At 41.9% G+C, this 18,667-nt stretch overlaps 2 protein-coding genes across 3 annotated transcripts in view; one reads left to right on the top strand and one right to left on the bottom strand.

Moving 5' to 3' along the window:
• Positions 1 to 18,667, top strand: part of RNF212B (ring finger protein 212B) — a 42,906-nt gene that overhangs the window by 17,327 nt on the left and 6,912 nt on the right. The window contains exons 8-15 of one of the 2 annotated variants that reach the window (XM_030318721.1): positions 219 to 265; positions 489 to 531; positions 692 to 752; positions 1,143 to 1,191; positions 6,717 to 6,756; positions 7,046 to 7,146; positions 7,403 to 7,464; positions 9,223 to 9,850. In XM_030318721.1, the coding sequence (XP_030174581.1) occupies positions 219 to 265; positions 489 to 531; positions 692 to 752; positions 1,143 to 1,191; positions 6,717 to 6,756; positions 7,046 to 7,146; positions 7,403 to 7,464; positions 9,223 to 9,288 (469 nt within the window). In that variant the 3' untranslated portion in view covers positions 9,289 to 9,850. Of the gene's footprint in view, positions 1 to 218; positions 266 to 488; positions 532 to 691; positions 753 to 1,142; positions 1,192 to 6,716; positions 6,757 to 7,045; positions 7,147 to 7,402; positions 7,465 to 9,222; positions 9,851 to 18,667 lie in introns of those variants that run through there. The other variant, XM_030318720.1, reaches the window with a different exon arrangement.
• On the bottom strand, positions 10,333 to 18,422 carry HOMEZ (homeobox and leucine zipper encoding). Its single transcript, XM_030318719.1, has 2 exons — positions 18,283 to 18,422; positions 10,333 to 13,105 (listed from the first exon to the last, which is right to left on the bottom strand). The coding sequence occupies exons 1-2, from the start codon at positions 18,320 to 18,322 to the stop codon at positions 11,508 to 11,510; spliced, it is 1,638 nt and encodes a 545-aa protein (XP_030174579.1). The 5' UTR covers positions 18,323 to 18,422; the 3' UTR covers positions 10,333 to 11,507.

Consider the following 18,667-nt stretch of genomic DNA (forward strand, 5'->3'; position numbering starts at 1 on the left):
TCCTATTACAGGCAGTAGAGAAGGTTTCACTTAGGAAATTAGAGAGCCAAGGAGTCTCATATGGAAACTTTGCCTCCATATTTTGCGGTGATACCTGTAATACATGATAGTAAGCAATTTGTGTGCTCAGAGAGTAAGCTGTTACTTCTATAAACAATGATCTGATTGATCCTCTTAGGGGGTACTTAACTTCTGCTGCTTTTTTTTTTTCCTTTCAGGTCAGCCACACCTCGACCAGTAGGCATTACTTCTCCATCACAGTCAGGTAGTGAACATTTTTTGCCCAAATACCTGTGTGAGGTGAATAAATATCCTTTTCCCATATGGAAGATAGTTCCCTCTCAGAGACTGTAATGTGATTTTTCTAATCTTGTGTATGGTATGAAAAGATCATATAACCAGATACCCACTTGTGACAGATTGGGTAGGCAAGGCAGTGGGCACACCATTGATGGCTACTTTTCATACTTCACTTTATTCTCTTTCAGTTACTCCACGACCCAGTTCTCAGCACAGCAGCCAAGTGGTCAGGTGAGTAGACAGCCTACACAGCCATATTAAAACTGTTGGCAAGAGTTGGAATATGAAAGAAATACCTAGATATGGCAGAGATAGGGACTAAAGAGACTTTAGGTCTATGTAGAGTTTAACACCAGGTTTGTTTGTTTTCTTTCTGTCTCACCTTATACAGTCGGTCCTCCTCGGTGGAGTCTGTCCCCTACAGAATGTCTGGATTTACTAGCTTGGGACAAGTAAGTGATACTTTACTTTCTTTTCCCAGAATGAGATTTCTAATGCTACATGAAAGCAAAGATTTCTGGCAAAAATATTAACCTTATATTGGTTTTGGTATAAATTATCTGATGCCATGCCTGACTTTCTTTTCTTTTGGCAATGCAGCCCTGATGTTAGAAGCTAACACGAGAATAAGTGGGGTGAAAGTAGTGGAAATGTTTAAAGACTGAGTTAATAGTAATAGTTCATTTTGGAAGTAATAAAGTGTGGATCCTCCTTGGACTACCATGCCCATTCTAGGAGAACAATATATGCTTCAATGTGCAGATATAGAGAAATAGCAAAGAATATGGAAGCCAGAGAATGGGGATGTATTTATTAATTGATGTTTATTGTTTGTCCATCAGGGAGTCAGAGGCCTACAAGGAAAAAGTACTCCCAGAGACTCATATATTGGTGAGAGGGGGGCTGGGAAAGGATCAGAAACCAACATATATTCAGTACAGATACCAGAAGATTTCTGGTTTACTCTGCATGTATAATGCCATCATGCATTTTGTGTGCATAATATAAGGCAATTAATTTTTTTCCAGACACTGACTGATTCCAGGTATCCAGAGATATATTACTGATTTTCAAAGAATGATATTTCTGTTCTCAAACTGATAAGGAGAAACTTTTTTTGAGCAGTGGAAAGTCATTGAAAGCCTCTGGTCAAGAGATAGGGGAGATAGTCTCTGGTCAAGAGACACCCAGGTGTCTCAGTCAGTTAAGGTCACAATCTCACAGCTTTGTGCTGACAGCTCAGAGCCTGCTCAGGATTCTCTCTCTTCCTCTCTCTCTGCGCCTCCCCTGCTTGTGATCTGTCTCTCTCTCAAAATAAGTAAATAAAGAGAGAGATGGGATAACTTGAGTAAAATAGATTTGGATTTTTAAAATTGCCACAAGATGGCAGTAGAAGTTAGGTCTAAAAGATGCCCGTTGTGTTAGCCTGAAGGGGAATCCAGCTTCTTCACTATGTATTAAAAATTCCAGTGAAGGATACCCACTTAATTTCTTGTCTCTTTCCTCTTAGAACTATTATTGTTATTACTATTTTCAAGGGCATTATCCAGTCCATAGAGAATACTTATCAGAGAGGATTTCCCTTTCTTTCACAAGAGGCAGGGGTGAAATTTGCACATTTCTTTCTGTATAATCATTTTTGAAAATCACCAAATAGTTTCCCTCCAATTCTTTCATATTCACCCTTTAAAAAATGTAGAAGTCCTAGAAAATTTATTTCTGTCAGGTTAGTAGTAATATTTTCTATTTTGTTCCTGATTTTAGTTATTTGAAGCTTTCTACTCTTTTCTTGTAGAAAAAAGTTGGCTGAAGACTAGCCAATGTAGTTGAACATTTCAAAGAACCTACTTTTGGTTTTGTTGATTTTCTCTGTTTTTCTATTCTCTATTTCATTTATTTCTGCTCTAAGCTTTATATCTTTCCTTCTGCTTATTTTGAGTTTAGTTCTTTTTTTAGTTTCGTAAGATAAAAGGTTGGATTATTGATTTGAGATGTGCTTTTTAAATGTAGACATTTTTAGTTATAAATTTCACACTAAGCACTGCTATCATTGCATCCTAAAAGGTTTAGTATTTTCTGGTTTTGTTTTCACTCATCTCAAAGTATTTTCTAGTTTCTTTTGTGATTTTTTTTCTTTGAACCATTGTTTTTTTTGGCAGTGTGTTGTTTAATGTTAACATATTTTGAATTTCACAAATTTCCTCCTGTTACTGATTTTTAGTTTCATTTCATTGTGGTTGGACGAAATACTTTGTATGATTTAAAATATATGGCCTAACAGATGGTTTATCTTGGGGAATGTTCCATGTACACTTTAGAAGAATGTGTATTCTGCTGTTATTGGGTGGAGTGTTTGTTCTAAAGAAGTCTTTAGATTTAGTTGGTATATAACGTTGTTCAAATCTTCTATTCCATTGCTGATCTTCTGTCTAGTTGTTCTATTCATTATTGAAAGTGGAATATTGAAGATTCCAATAGTTTCTCTCCAGTTCTCTTCAGTTCTGTCAGTTTTTGCTTCTTGTATTTTAAAACTCTGTTGTTAGATGAATATATGTTTATAAGTGTTGTATCTTCTTGATGGGCTGACCCTTTTACCATTTGACCTTTGTCTCAAAGTGCATTTGTCTGATATAAGTCACTCTGCCCTCTTTTGTTTACAGTTTGCATGGAATATTTTTTCCATATTTTTACTTTCAACCTACATGTGTCTTTGAATTTAAGATGAGTGTTGTATAGATAGTGTATAGTTGGATCTTTTTTGTTCGTCATTCTGCTCCATTTCATTGTGCTGTTATCATAAATTACATCTGTATAAGTTGTATACTCATCAACACAAAGTTACAGTTTTATACAATTGTCTTTATAATCATATAGGAGAGGGGAACCTGGGTGGCTTAGTCGGTTGAGTCCGACTTCAGCTCAGGTCGTGATCTCACGGTTTTGTGAGTTTGAGCCCCTCATTGGGTTCTCTGCTGTCAGCCCAGAGCCCACTTCAGATCTTCTGTCCCCCTCTCTCTCTGCCCCTCCCCTGCTCATGCTCTCTCTCTCTCTCTCTCTCGCTCTCAAAAATGAATACATATTTAAAAAATCAGATAGGAGAAAAAAGTTACAAACAAAAATACACATATACTTTTGTATTTACCAATGTAATTGCCTTTGCCAGTGCTCTTTATTATTTCTTCATGAAGATCTGAGTTACTGTCCAGTGTCCTTTCAGGTAAGCCTGAAGGACTCCCTTTAGTGTTTCTTGTAAGGCAGATTTGATAGTGATGAATTCTCTCAGTTTTTGTTCACCTGGGAACGTCCTAATTTCTCCATCTTTGATGTTTGTTTATTTTTGAGACAGAGAGTGTGAGTGCAAGGGGGATGGGGTGGGTGGGAAGAGGATCCAAAGCAGGCTCTGTGGTGACAGCAGAAAGCCCCATGTGGGGCTCAAACTCACAAACTGTGAGATCATGACCTGAGCTGAAGTTGGACACTCAACTGACTGAGCCACTCAGGCACCCCTTTCTCCATCTTTGAAGAATAGTTTTGCTGGATTTAAAATTTTTGGTTGACAGTCTTTCTTTTAGTATTCTGAATATGTTATCTGCCAGTGTTCTTGCCTCCCTGGTTTCTGAGGAGAAATCAATGCTAATTTTATTGAGAATCCCTTGCATGTTATAAGTGACTTCTTCTTTCAAGTTTCTTTTTTTTTTTTTTTTTTTTTTTTTTGGTCTTTGGCTTTCAGTAGTTTATGATATGTCTAGGTGTGGATCTCTTTAACTGGAGTTAGTTGAGTTTCTTGGATGTGTAGATCAATTTTTTTTCATCTAATTTGGGAAGTTATCAGCCATTATTTCTTCAAATATTCTTTCTGTCCTGTTCCTCTTTTCTTCTTCTAGAACTCCCATTATGCATATGTTGATATACTTGATGGTATTTCACCAAGGTCTCTGAGGCTGTCTGTTCATTTTTCTTTATTATTTTTTCTTTCTTTTCCTCACATGATATAACCGCAATTGGCTTCAAATTTGCGGATTTTTTTCTTTTGTCCATTTGTATGTACTGATGGGCCCCTCCAGTGAAATTTTCATTTTAGTTATTATACTTTCTTTTTTTTTTTTTAATTTTTTTTTTCAACGTTTATTTATTTTTTTGGGGGGGACAGAGAGAGACACACAGCATGAACGGGGGAGGGGCAGAGAGAGAGGGAGACACAGAATCGGAAACAGGCTCCAGGCTCCGAGCCATCAGCCCAGAGCCCGACGCGGGGCTCAAACTCCCGGACCGCGAGATCGTGACCTGGCTGAAGTCGGACGCTTAACCGACTGCGCCACCCAGGCGCCCCAGTTATTATACTTTCAATTCCAGAATTTATATTTGGTTCTTTTAAATATATTTTGTCTTTGGGGCGCCTGGGTGGCTTGGTCGGTTGAGTGTCCGACTTCAGCTCAGGTCATGATCTCACGGTCCGTGAGTTCGAGCCCCGCATCGGGCTCTGCGCTGACAGCTCAGAGCCTGGAGCCTACTTCAGATTCTGTGTCTCCCTCTCTCTCTGCCCCTCCCCTGTTCATGCTCTGTCTCTCTCTGTCTCAAAAATAAATAAACGTTAAAAAAATTTAAATATATTTTGTCTTTATTAGTATTCTCTATTTGTTGAGACACCATTCTCATACTTTAGTGCTTTAGACATGGTTTCCTAAGATATTTGAACATATTTAAAATACCAGATTTAAATGTTTGTCTAAAAAAAGTCTAGTCTGGGCTTAGTCCAATGTCTGGGCTTCCTCAAGGACAGTTTCTATTGATTGCTTTATTTCTTTATATGGGTCATACTTTCCTATTTGTTTGCATACTTCATAATTTTCTGTTGGAAACTGGACATTTAAAATAATGTAACAGGGCAACTATAGAAATCAGATTATTCCTCCTCCCCAGGGTTTTTTGATGTTGCTGTTTATAGTTAGTTAGTGACTCTTTAAAACTAAGTCTGTAAAATCTGTATTGTCAGGGCACCTGGCTGGCTCAGTCAGGTAAGCATCTGACTCTTGATTTTGGCTTGGATCATGATCTAATGGTTTGTGAGTTTGAGTACCACATTGGGCTCTGCACTGATGTTGCAGAGCCTGCTTGGAATTCTCTCTCCCTCTCTCTGCCCCTCCCCTGCTCGTGCTCTGTCTCTCAAAATAAATAAATCAATTAAAAAAAATCTGTATTGTCATGGAATGCCACCAAAGTCTCTATTCAGTTAGCTTAGTGGTAAGCTAATGATTGGACAGAGATTTCCCTTAAACACCTGGAACCAGTAAGTCTCTCAGTCTTTGCTGAAGGTGTGTGTGTGTGTGTGTGTGTGTGTGTGTGTGTGTGTGTTGGGGTTCACTTTCAGCACTTAGCCAGACAATTGAGAACTGTGCCTTAGCTTTCATCCTGCTTATATGACCTCAAGGTAAGAGATTAAGGCCTTTTCAGGTCTCTTCTGAGCATGCACATAGTCCTGCACATGCATATGGTCTAGATTCCAAGAACGTGTTGTTTTCAGAGTTCTTACCAACTCATTCCCCATCTCTTCCATCTATGCTTTTTGGTTAGCCTATTGTTTGCCCCAATTAATATTCACATCCTCAGGCAACCTAAAGAAGTGCTTTTAATTGTTTACAACAAACACTCTTGGGGAAAAGGCTTTTCACACATGATAAACTCTAAGCTCTAAGTCATGATGAGTTTGTGCTACAAGTCAAGTCACATAAAGGCAGTCTTGCAAGTAGAGTCTTCCAGCAAACCACTGGACAGGTCAAGTGATTATTCTCTGGGAATGAGACTGTAAGAGTCCCAACCCCATTCCATCCCCACAGTGACTGCCAGAATGTTGGTTTTCAAGGCTACCATGGAGCTGGAGGAGAAATGGGAATGGGGCAAGTTAAAATGCCAGAAAATTCACTCTTCTTAGCTTCATTTGGCTATTTTTTCTGGAATAAACATTCCCCAGACTGTTGCAAGGCTTTTGTTAATTTCTGGAGTTCTGAAAAAATTGGTTCTGACAATTTTTGCTAGTTTTCTCTTTCCTCTTATGGAGAGAATTTTTGGAGGTCCTTATGCCACCGTTTTTGCTGTCACTCCCAACCAATTTAATGACCCTTTGTCTTTAGCCATTCTTCCTAGTAATCCCCATCTTAGAGGGGAAACCAAGACACAGATACATTAGAACACATCCAGGCAGTACTGGGTCCTGGCCCACAAATCCATGAGAGGGAGGAAAGCAACTTTCACTGCTAGGTGATTTGTGAGTTTTTTTTTACTTGTTGTTAGTCCCTAAGCCTAACATATACACTAAAAATCTTTGGTCCCCAATTTCTTTCCCTGGCCCCAAGTATACCTGAATAAATCTCTTCTCCAGCTCATGGGTTATCTCACAGGCTGACTTTTATGTTTTCCAGAAACCCCTTCACCAGCTTCCACTCACAGCCTATCTTATAGGTAAGTAGCACTGTGCTTCCTTTCACTTGGGATCTGTTCACACTGACACTCTGCTAGCAGCCCTGGGGTTACTTCTACTAGCCTATACCCCTGACATTTATAAATCTACCTTGTAAACAAGAGAGCATTGAATAGTACTGTGTCTAATATACATCAGAATTATTTTATTTTTAGTTGCAAGCAGGGGATTTATTTCCTGTCTTGTCTAAATATATAGGCTGTCCCTTTAAATACGCTTTTTACCTTTACCTTCGTTTTCTTTGCTGATGCTTTTATTTCCCCTCCTTAGGCCTTCACCTGCCTCTTCTGGACAGGGGATTTTTTCTTTCAGACCATCCCTAAATGGTGGGGATTCAGGCCACACAAGAGCCCTTACCCCCAGTAATTCAGGTATGTTAAATATCATTCCCAAAGGAATGGAACTTCAATCATTGACATGTATACTAAAATGAGGATTTTCAAGGTGAAAGAAGTGAGGAAAAGAATGACTTTATAGCATGCCTCTTAAATTGCTTAGCTAAGTCTTTTTCCCTTCTGAGTGGTGTTCTACAGATTAAGACCTACCTATTTACCCTGACCCATAAGTAACATTGCCAAAGAACTGCCCAAGGAAGTTATCTTTCACCATTCCAATTCTGTCCTTCAGGTCAGAGGGAAAGCAGAACCCCACTAGAGAGTCTTCCTGGTTTCCAGCTACCAGTCCAGCAGGTGAGCCCTGGCTAGTCTAACTTGCCTGTGTATGAAAAACTTACATGGTTGGGCCTGTGCACAACATACCCTTTTGGTCTCCTCTTAAGGTGGTAAAATGTAACCAGTGGAGAATGATACGGGTTTCAAGTGTGGTAACCAAATGTTCACAATTTTCCAGAATGGTTTCAATTTCAAAGATTCTTTCCTACTATCAGATTAGCTTCCTGGTTTGGGGTTTAAAAATTAGGTCACATGGTAGTGAATGCCTTTAAACTGAGAGGTCTGGGCCAGTGTGAACTAAGTGCGTAGACACAACTGACATTCCCAGAAGCTCCACAAAAAAGTATTTCAGTGGAATATATCTTTTGGATAGAGGTACTACTTGAACTAGGAAAAATCACATGTACTTCTCTAGAGATGGTTAGAATAAGGCTTTATAAATTTATGGGACTATGATATGTCAGCAACAAGAGGAAGAAGGCATGGGAATAAGGAGAGAGGTTTGTAAGGAGCTCTACATGCCAAGTCCAGTCTTGCCTTTTAAGTTAACTTTTATGGCCCAGGTTTTGAGGATATTTAGGCTCTTTTCCATGCCAAGCTCCTGGTGAGCCCAAGGACATACTAAGGTGGGTAAATATTTTGCTGTCATATTCCAAATGCCCTTTATTTTCACTGGCAAGGAATTAGGGTCTAAGCCGCAAGAGGCAACACTGGGGAAATAACATCCCTGAGATCCTTACAAATGGAGGGATTAACCTACAGATGAAAAAAGACTTAAGGGACATATAAACCATCTGCAAACATATGGCCCCTATTCATTTTTTAGAGTAGAATATGATTAAAACTGTGTAACACACACATACACAAACATACATTTATGAGAAAGTTGAAAACTGAATACCTGTTGGACATTTGATATTGTTTTTTTTTAATGTTTATTTTTTATTTTTTTGAGAGAGAAAGAGCGCACACATGTGTGCAGTAAGGGAGGGGCAGAGAGATGGGGACAGAGCATCTGAAGCAGGCTCTGAGCTGACAGCAGGGGCTTGATCTAACTCACAAACCGTGAGATCTTTACCTGAAGTCAGACGCTTAACTGACTGAGTCACACAGGCACCCCAATATTAAGGAATTCTTAGTTTTTGTGTGTGGGCATACTACTATTGTGGTTGTTTTTAAAAATAGTCTATCTTTTGGAGATACATACTAAAATATTTAGAAATAGGAAGTTAAGGGATTGTCTGGGTTTTGCTTTAGTATATAATCTAGTGGACATGGGGCAGAGTAGAAATGAAAAAAATTGGCCATGAGCTATTTGTTGAAGTTGGGTGATGGATACTCATCAGTCCATTATACTACTTTACTTTTGTATTTTTTGAAAATTTCAGTAAGATTAAAAAAAAAAAAAAAAAAAAAGCTATTGAAGTTAAGTGCCACCTCCCCAGGGCATAAGATTCCTGCCTCCCTGATAAGCACATTTCAGCATAGTAGTCATAGGTTCCAGGTCTTCCAAAGTAGTTCTTTAAATACTCTGCCTTATTAGCACCATAAGCCGCTCAGGTGTTGTAGAGTTTCATAATTAGCAACAAAGGCTTTGTCACAGATGTATCAAATCTTAGTACAAATCTTGGAACAGTTATCATGCAATGGAGAAAACTATGGGGAAGCACAGTGGTGGTTTGCTGTCTTAATAAACTTCATAAAGTGGTTTAAGAGGGCCTTATTTGCCCTTTTTGTTATAAATGCCCATATCTGCCTTCCTGTCCTCTACTGCAGACTCTGTACGAACAGAGACAGATGGGATTAGCCAGGGCAAGAGAAGCATGGACTACTTCCAGATAGATCGTCTTCAAGGTCCAATCCATATATATTGCTTAAGGAAGGCATGTAGCATCCAATACTCATTAAGTGTGATGGTTTTGGAAAATGTTTCCCTGGTTTCTTTCCACATTTCACTGTGTACCCTTATCTGCTTTGTTCTTTACCATATACACCCTATATTACCTCCTAGGAAAACGATCAGCATTATATAAGGCTAGTTCTTCAGGAAGATGTTTAGATCTCTCCCACACTCATATGTAGCTCTCTCATTTCCTACAACTTAAAACAAATATTGTAAAAAAATTCTTGGCTCACTGGAGGTGCGAAATCATACACTTGTTAAGTATGTTTTATTTCTAGATTTCATTTTTTAAGCTTTGGATGTATTCACCTATTGCCAAAGCTAATAAACAACTCTGTTCCTTGTCCTAATTTATTATACTACTTCTGTTTGCCTATTGTTTCCTCTATGCCTAGTTAACTATGTTGATTTTCCTTTCTGTCTGATAACAGCTGAAGACCCAGACTTTCAGCTTACTAAAGTACACAGATAAAATAAAGATGTCCTTTTATTGTTATTGCAGCTCTATTGGTATTATATTACAAGCTCTAGAATGGTGGAATGGGCAAAGAACACCACCAGTGAGATGGAACATGTATTCTTCTTTGGGTATTAAAGAGTAGAAATGAGGAATTAAATGGGTTGGCCAGTGGCAGGCAGGCCATAAGCAAAAATTTTGAAAAAAAATATAAAGATAGCAAACATCTGCCAGAAATAAATGGAGTCCTGGGAATGACCATGAGGCTGAACTAGCATTCCCTACCCTTTCTGGAACTCTTGAGTTTATTTTTAAAGGTATTTCTAACATCTTTTCTGGGAAGAGCCTGTCCTATAGCAGTATAGGAAACAAATCTTCCCAGTGATAAGATACTGATGTATTGCCTTTTAAAGTTTTATTCTTTTAACCTACCTCAATATATCCTGATTCTTAAAAAAAAAAAAAAAAAAAAAGTATACTAAGTCAGAATGTTAATAGATTTGGCTCCATTAATTTCTAAACCATAGAAGTGGCAAAGTGGAGGAGAAACAATTTTATTTTTGGCCTTTTATTATTCTAGCAATTTGGGGCTTCCACTCTTATTTCTAGATGGTTAACCCATTGATATCTTTATATCTGACTCCAACTGATGAAAACCATTCTAAAACATCAATAATCAGTTCAGTTAAGACCAGGGTCCCTCTGTCCCCAAGACAGATCCTATAAAGAGGGGAAAAAGTCTCTATTATAGACACACATTGAGCCAACACCAAAAAGATGAAAAATTAGTCTTTGTCAAGCTAGGCAGGAGGAAGTTTCAGATTTGTAAAACCAAACCTGCAACCTACCTGCACCCACCTTCTGAACAGTAGAAATCATCCCTCTCCTCTATCCCTCTGTAACCTAATTCTACTTTTTAAAAGGACATTTCCCCCCAGTTCCCACATCCAATAAATATCCAGTCTAAATTATTCTCCACCCAATTATTAAACTTTTTCACAAGCTCCATGGGGAAGATTTACCCTGAGACAAATAGCCAACAGAATGAGGGATTTTGGAAAAAGATTAAAAAGTACAAGGCAAAATGGTCCCAGTATCAGAAGTGAAAACATTCTGCTACCTGTGCAACTCAGTAATGAAGCAGGGAAAACCCAGCGTCAAGTTGATGTGCATGAAGAAAATACCTGTAGTGAGACTGGGACACACTAAGACTCTCAGCTGTATTATGCACGGACTCGTGCTCAGAGAAGAAAGGGGTGTGAGGCAGCCTTATATTCCAGGGAAAATGGTGAGACTGGGGGATGCACTACAATCATCAATTGAATCAAAATTCTTTACTCCTCCTTTCCAGTACTAAAGATGTGGGGCCAATGTCTGGCCTCTCCTTAGTACAATAAGGGGAAAGAACAGACATGAAGAGAGCAAGAACTGTTTCCCAGCCCATGGTTTGGACCAGATCCTTAGCACTCTCTTCACCGAGACTAAAGGCCTGATTTCTGCCCAACCAATCCTCACCTCTCTTTGGGTCCTATGGTCATCCTCCCTGGTCCACCCTCACTACATCCCCCATCCCCCAACCTCAAGAACACAAAGCTTTTTAGTTCTTTGCCACAAGGTAATTAAAAAGTGGTTTCTTTGTTTAAACAGTTACTAAGTTGGTTCATCTTTTAGTAACAGACCTCCCCTCCCCTCCCCCACCCCTCAGTCTTGTATGATCACATCATCATCCTCGTCATCATCTTCCTCCTCCTCCTCTTCATCCTCATCATCTTCTGGCAGTTCCTCCTCCTCCTCCTCCTCCTCTTCTTCATCTAGACAAACCACCACCTCAGCTGGCTCAGGTAAACGAGAGTCAAACCAATCCAGTACCTGCTGGGTGCTAAGCCTTGATGCCTGACTCAGTTGAGGGATATCACTTTCCCGAAGCTGTTGGTGGGCTGCCCAGTACCTCTCCAAGGGTCGTATATCCGGTGGGGGTGGGGGGTTTGGCAAAGGTGGTGTCTCAGCCCATTCATTCAAGGAGCGGGTTGAAGGTGGGGGTGTGGGAATTGCTGGGTCCTGGAAACTAGGGGCACCAGGTACTGCGTTGTCCCGAAACCATTTTAGTTGCCCATGCTTCAAAGCATAGCGTGTGTCACCAAACCACTGAATAATCTCAGGCCGAGGTAAGCCAGTGATCTGTTCTAATTTATGGTAATCCTCACGCCGTGCCCATTGGCACTGTAAAAAGAAAGATTTGAGGATAGCCAGCTGCTCTTTGGTTTTGCGCTTGGTCTTTCGCTGGCGTTGCATATCTGGGGAAAGGTACTCTGCAGGGCCAACCCTACCTGGTACTGAGTTATGTCTTAGCCCCTGGGGCCAGGCTGGCTCCAGATGTGGGGGCAGTGCCTGTTCATTGGGTGACAGTGGCTGTGAGATACAGCCCAATGACTGGAGGGGTTTAGAGGTGGCAGTAGCTCCATTAGCCAGTACCTGGAAAGTGGAAGAGGTAGAGGAAGAAGAAGGAGTCATAATAGATGCTGACTCCTGCTTACAACTACTGGCAAGTAATGAGATTGGTGGGGGCTTATCCCGAGCACGTGGCTGGTGGACAGCTGTGGAGTGGTTCCAGGAAGCAGAACCTAGGCCATGTGACTGATTGGGACCCTTGCCTGCCTGCTCCTTAGAGAGGCCACTGCTTTGAAGATCCTGCCAAAAATCTGATTGGTGGGAGAATGTCCCACTGCCAGGTGCCATCAGGGGTTCCTTTGCTTTCTGGTGACTCAGCAGCTCTGAGGACTCCTCAGGCTCTACCTTCAATCCTTTCATCTGGGTAGGCTCGCTAAGAGTCAAGGGCACTATTCCAAGACCCATTTGTTCTGGAGGTGGCACTGGAGAAGGAGGCACCTCCTCAGGGGGCCGCCCTGCGTGATGAGTAAAAGAGAGAAGGGATTTGAAATGGAGCTGGTCCCGATGGTAGACCACTCGGGCTCGAGTCTCTTCTATTTCTTCAGATGACCAACTAATGCCGCAGCGGAGGCGCTGGGCCATGAACCAAGTCTTGACTTTTTCCATCTGCAGCCCATAGCGTAAGCAGAGAAGAGCAATGTCTGCTAGACTGGGATAGGGAAAGTAGCTGAAGGTTTGTAGCAAGTGTTCATTGCCATCCAGCTCACTGGTCTGGGCTGCCTGGGTCCACACAAGCTGTAGCTCCTCGGAGATTGGAGGGAGGCAGATGAGCCCCGCGGGGGAGCTATTAAGACTGCTGGCCTCTTTATTAGGAGGCATGGTGCTTTCTGACTTGTGCCCTTCAGAGATAGCTGTAATAAGAAGAGAAACAGCTCAATCACTGGGGCTCCTCTTTCAGCCCATTGCTCATTTTCTGCCAAACAAAATGTTGGACTCCAATACAATCAACTGTCTATAGTGTACTGTTTTGGATTGCTTTTAAAGTGCTTTAAAAAAATTTCTCATTTAATTTTCATAACCTTAGGAGCCTGTTATAATTCCTATCATATGTATGGAAAAAAACGAAGTCCATAGAAGTTCATTACCCCAAGTCACGTGACTAGTGAAATCTGTCTTTAGAGGTTAAGGAGGAACACGCATCCTTATATTGCCTTTATTTTTCTGATGCAAACTCACTTCACCCTCTAAGATCATGGAACAGGAGTCACAAAATGGAAACTCAACCACAAAAACATGAAGTGCAGTAATCTCAGAACTGATGCAAATGCTTTAGCTCCTGACAATTTATGATTACCTCTAGAATGTGGAGACAGATGGGGAATCCAAGAGAGGAATTTCTAGAAGGCAGGACAGATAGTACTGTCCTTCTGCCTAGCCCCCGCCCCCATTCCTTTTCTCTTCTTGGTGGTGAAGTCCTGCAGGCAGAGGAATGATAGTACCTTCAAGCCCTAAACCCAAATCTGCTAAGCTTTATTTTCTCTCTGTAGGATAATTGATAGATAGGGTATCTGGGATAAATGGGGTTACTCCCCCTGGGTCTTTGGGGGTAGAGAGAGGGAACTGTTTCCACCTCCAAGTCCTCCACGGAACAAAGGTTAGCCCCTCCCCCCCCCCCCCCCCCCCCCCCCCGCCTTTGTCTCTTCAACAGCTCAGTGTCTCTCAGGGGGAGTTGGGAAGAGCTCCTTCAGACTGTAACAGCTCCTCCACACAGGGCAGAGGGCCTGCAGCTCTTATCTCTGCAGCCCAGCTTTCTTCCCAGGGCCAGGTAGGCAGATTCATTAGGAATTGCAGCCAGGTCCTGCAAGCTCCCCAGCAGCACCACTGCTCCCAGGTCTGTGGATATGGGGGCTGCAGGGAGAGGCCCTGACTCTGGCCTTCCTGAAACACCTGCTTGGGTTATTTCCCAGAAAGTTCTGTTGACCAAATTTTAACTCAGCTCCCTGTCTGGGCATTAGAAATAGAAACTCTTTAACACATCTGTTACCCTTTCCACTTGGAGGAATCCCACCCGGGTTTATAAATATTTACCTCTGATATGTTAAGGATGGGACAGGATTCCTATGTATATGCTACATGATGAACTGAGAAGAATCTCAAGCCCAGGAAGTTACAGTGCAGTGTGGTATCAAAGGATTTTATATGACGATTAGAAAAATTTGGTAGCATTTTGATGTGTCACCATTTCCTTTTAAAAAGCAGATCTAATGAACCGAAGGCCATGCAGATCCTAAAGGCTATACAGCTTGACGAGAACGTTAAGAGGGTAAACAGAGACAGCATAGCAGAGTGGATAGAAATATGATCCTTGAGTAAAGCCAACCTGCAGTTTGAATCCCAGTTCCGCCACTTACCAGCTATGTGATTTTGGACAAGTTGCTAAATGAGCTTTAGTTTCTTCATGTGTAAAAAATGCATACAGTGCCAAGTGTACGTAAAGTTATGTATTTTTACCAAGCACCTACTATGCACTAGGTGTCCTGCGTAGGCAAGGCCTAAAGCAGCTGTTGGGGTGGAGGCCTGGGGTGAGGCAGTTTTGAGATTAATTGCAGCTCCACCACTTCCCAGAATGCTGCTGTCCTTGGACAAATTATTTAACTTCACTAAGCCTCAGTTTCCCATCAGAAAAAAAGGAGGTCAGAACAGCACCTTCCTTGAAGTTTATGACTAAATTAAAAAAACGCAGTTGACATGATGCCTACAACAAAGTAAAGGCTCAACAAATAGCTTTCCTCATGACTTCAGCCTCACAGGGTGATTCTGATATATGGTAATGCTCCTTTTCTAGGCACAAGGAGGGAAATGCAGCCAAGGCTGAATTCTTTAAAATCCTTGTTTTCTATCTGTTTTGGCAGGGTCCTAATTCTAACGAGCAGTGGAAGAAACTAGGGTATATATGATTTTATGCTTTCCATATTTTGGGAGTTGGATAGAATTCCCGAATGGATTTTGTTGTTTAAAAAAAAAAGGATGAAAACAACAGCTTTAGGAGAATTGAATCCATAATCTGGATATAAATCCTTTTTGATTTCCAGATGAATTGCCAATTTAGTAGTAGCTCTACCTTCACCCTGTAGGTTCATCCCAGACACAGCTACGTGGCCTATGAACAAATGCTTGCACAGCTAGGTGCTAAACTACCATTTAGACATTGTGGCCCACCAGGAACACCACCAATTTTAAGCTGGACAATACTTAATGACTGCAACACTTGACATCTACTAACCTTATTTGTGTCTTGTTTTTTAAGGACACAATAACATTTTAGATATGAGAAAAATGTAGCATAAGGAAGAAAGCAGTCCAGTGTAAGGATGAAGACTGCCAGACAGGAAATAAGGCAGGCACAGCTATAAGCCTTACAAGGAAGCATTTTGCTTTCATTCATGTGGGTTGCTATCCTCCAGATTCTCATGACATCAGTTTGATGTTTCAATATAACATGTAGTAATACAAATACCATATTTGGTGTACTATATACATCCAGTTTTCCAATTACACAAAACACAAATTGTGGAAGACTTCCTGATATAGAATGGTGGCTTAAATTAAGGCACAGCTGTATAGCTACCTGGTGCCTCCCTGGAAGAATCTGCTTTGGCGTAGGAAGAAGCTACAATCAGAGAGTGGCTCATGAGAGGTATTAACAAAGAGGGTGGGCCCCACAGTAATCAAAACCACCATGAAGGCACTATGGGGTCTTGTGTTCTTGTGCCTCCATTTGGAGAGGTCAGAAAAAGAAGGGAAATCAAAACTGGAGAAAAAAGGACTCCTGTGGGCAGAGATGGTAGTAATGGTGGGATTATCAATTCTGAATAATTACTAAATTTGATCCTTATTGAATATGTTGGATTTGCCCTATTGCTACTTTAAGTAGCTAATAAAAAATATAATCAGAAAAACAGAGAGAGAGGATATCACCCCTCTTTCCCTTTGGGCTTTCCATGCCCGTGGACAGATGGCAGAAAAGAATGGACTGCCTTAAACTTCATGTAGGTATCCATACAATCCTAGGAAAAAGGTGTTCACAACTTTAGGCTTGATCTTATTAGGCTTATGGTTAAAGCAGGAGACAGTTCAAATGAGAGACTAGATATGATCCTGCGTAAATTCCCTAAATCTTTATTCACAGAACTGCAGTGCTGCCTGAAATGTGTTTTGGTGATAGTTTTAAGGGCCTTAAAGAATTTTTAGTGGTATTCAACTTACATGTTTCTCAACTTTTTGGGTCATGAACTTCTTTGGGAATCAGATAAAGGTATGGACCCTCAAAAAGTTATGACTACCCGCCCCCCCAATAAACATCCAAACATATATATATAATCTCAGAGGGCTGGCTCACTGCCCAGAAGCCCAGGTTACGAACCTCTGCCTTATGTCCTCCCAACTGAATAAAAAGGCAGCGGTAGTAATTGCTTAAAGAGTAACATACATCTTGATGTGAATGAATGGAAAGAGTGGATGGAAAGACTCAACAGAATTTAAATAGGTCTACAAGGGACTGGGTATTGGTGATACTAGTTGGAGATAGTGGAAGGGAGGGGTGTTCAGCTGGGCCAGGAGCCTGGCTTAACTGACCCACTGGATTGTATGACCAATACCGACAGTGTGCTACATCCTAGAGCCTGGTAGGCTACTCTCTAGTGTGCCAAAATCATCTGCTTCTTTCAGCTGCCCTGTGTGCTTGGGCCAAGTTGTATATGATTCCAAACCTGTTTATGCCTGTTTGTATTTTTTATTTATATAATAACATAATTAAATATCACATAAACCTATGAAAAACTATTGCATTAAAAATTGTTTCTACGAAAACAAAGTCAAATGCTTTGGAAAGACATAATACAACGAGTGTACAATTGTTGAGTTGGGAATAGTAGGCAACTGTAAAAGATTGGAGGGGCAGGGGACTTAAAAATCTCAAAAGTATTCTACATTCAGATTGCTTCAAAAGTGTTTAAATTCTCACTCCATTTTAAATAAACCAAACCTGGAAATCATAGATGATGAGAGGCAGTGGCACATTAGAATTACCTGGGAAATTTAAACCAGGGAACCTTTCTCCTCATTCTGGCTTAATTAGTCTGGACTGGGGCTCAGGCATCAGTACTTTTAAAAGTTCTCAGGGTGCAGCCAGATTTGAGATTTGCTTGTGTAGTTTATACCAGAAAGGCAGTTGGGAACTCCAGTCAGCAGACTTATAAAGAAAACGCCTGGATATTACCCCAAAAGATTGGTGAAATGAATATACTTTTAATGACAATGCTTAAGAGATGTATGCATCATTTAAAAAATTCCCAAGTTTAACTGGCTTTTTTTTTTTTTTTCCAATCATTGCCATCTACCTGTCCTAATCATATAATATAAAAGGGCTTCAAATGTATGGTGAGAAGGAGGTTTGTATGTAAAAGATCTCCTGATCTGGGCCCACATTACCAAACAGGTCTCAGCTTGAGTCTTCTTTCAGTTTAGAAGTCTCATATTAGGACGCAAAACCAGGAACCTCTGAGGATTTGGGTTCTTTTAACTGGTTTGTTTTCTGAGTATGGCTGGGTAGGGGGGTCAGGGGCAGTTTCTCCCAAACCTTTCATTCCCAAAGACCACTGCTCCCCAGAAGTAAGGCCAGATTTCTGTGCGTGTGCTGAGGTCGCCAGGAGGTAGTCGTGGGGGAGGGAGGTGGAGGCCTGGGAAGGAAACGTTTCTCCTATCCTCCATTTCGCAGGCAGTCTACAAGGCTCCAAACTGGGTCAGAGAACAAAAAGTTGCTGCACTTGGGGCGATGAGCCCCAGGGAGCAGGCGAATCTCAATCCTCCCCTCGCCGAGACCGTCCCAATCCAGCCTTCCCCTCCTCCCTACACACCCACTCACCCTCCCCCAGTTACAACAGGGAACCGAAAAGTCCAGAGGAGAAAGAGAGAACCAGGCGACTTCGAGCCTAGAATCCTCCTCCCCCCAGCGCGGGGATGGGGCTCCGGAGGTCGGAGATCGTACAGGGGCTAGGAGGGGAAGTCGAAGGGGCTGGGGATCACTCACCGCGGTCCGGCCCGGGCGGCGGCTCCCAGCCTCGCACCATGGGCCGGGGGGAAAGGGGGAGAAAGGGCAGGGGGCCTCCGGGGTGGGAGTGGGGTTCCCGCCCGGTGCGGCCTGCTCCAAGCCCACCCGCGCGGAGGGCCGGGACCGGGACTGCCCCCCCTGTCCCCGAGAGCGCGCCCGTCTAAGCCCAACCCTGCTCGAGCGAGTTGGGGGCGGGGCGGATGGGTGGGGGGTGCTCCAGGGGCGGTGCCAAGGTGGCCCGAGTCCGGATTGGTAGACGCAGGCAGGCGGACACTGGCGGAACGCACTGGGCCGACCATTGGCTGCGTGAGTCTCGGCTGAAGTCGGCTATTGGCTGCGTCGGCTTCAGCCGGGGTGGCTATTG

The sequence above is a fragment of the Lynx canadensis genome, chromosome B3 (genome assembly GCF_007474595.2).
Source record: "Lynx canadensis isolate LIC74 chromosome B3, mLynCan4.pri.v2, whole genome shotgun sequence".
NCBI classification, from domain to species: Eukaryota; Metazoa; Chordata; class Mammalia; order Carnivora; family Felidae; genus Lynx; species Lynx canadensis.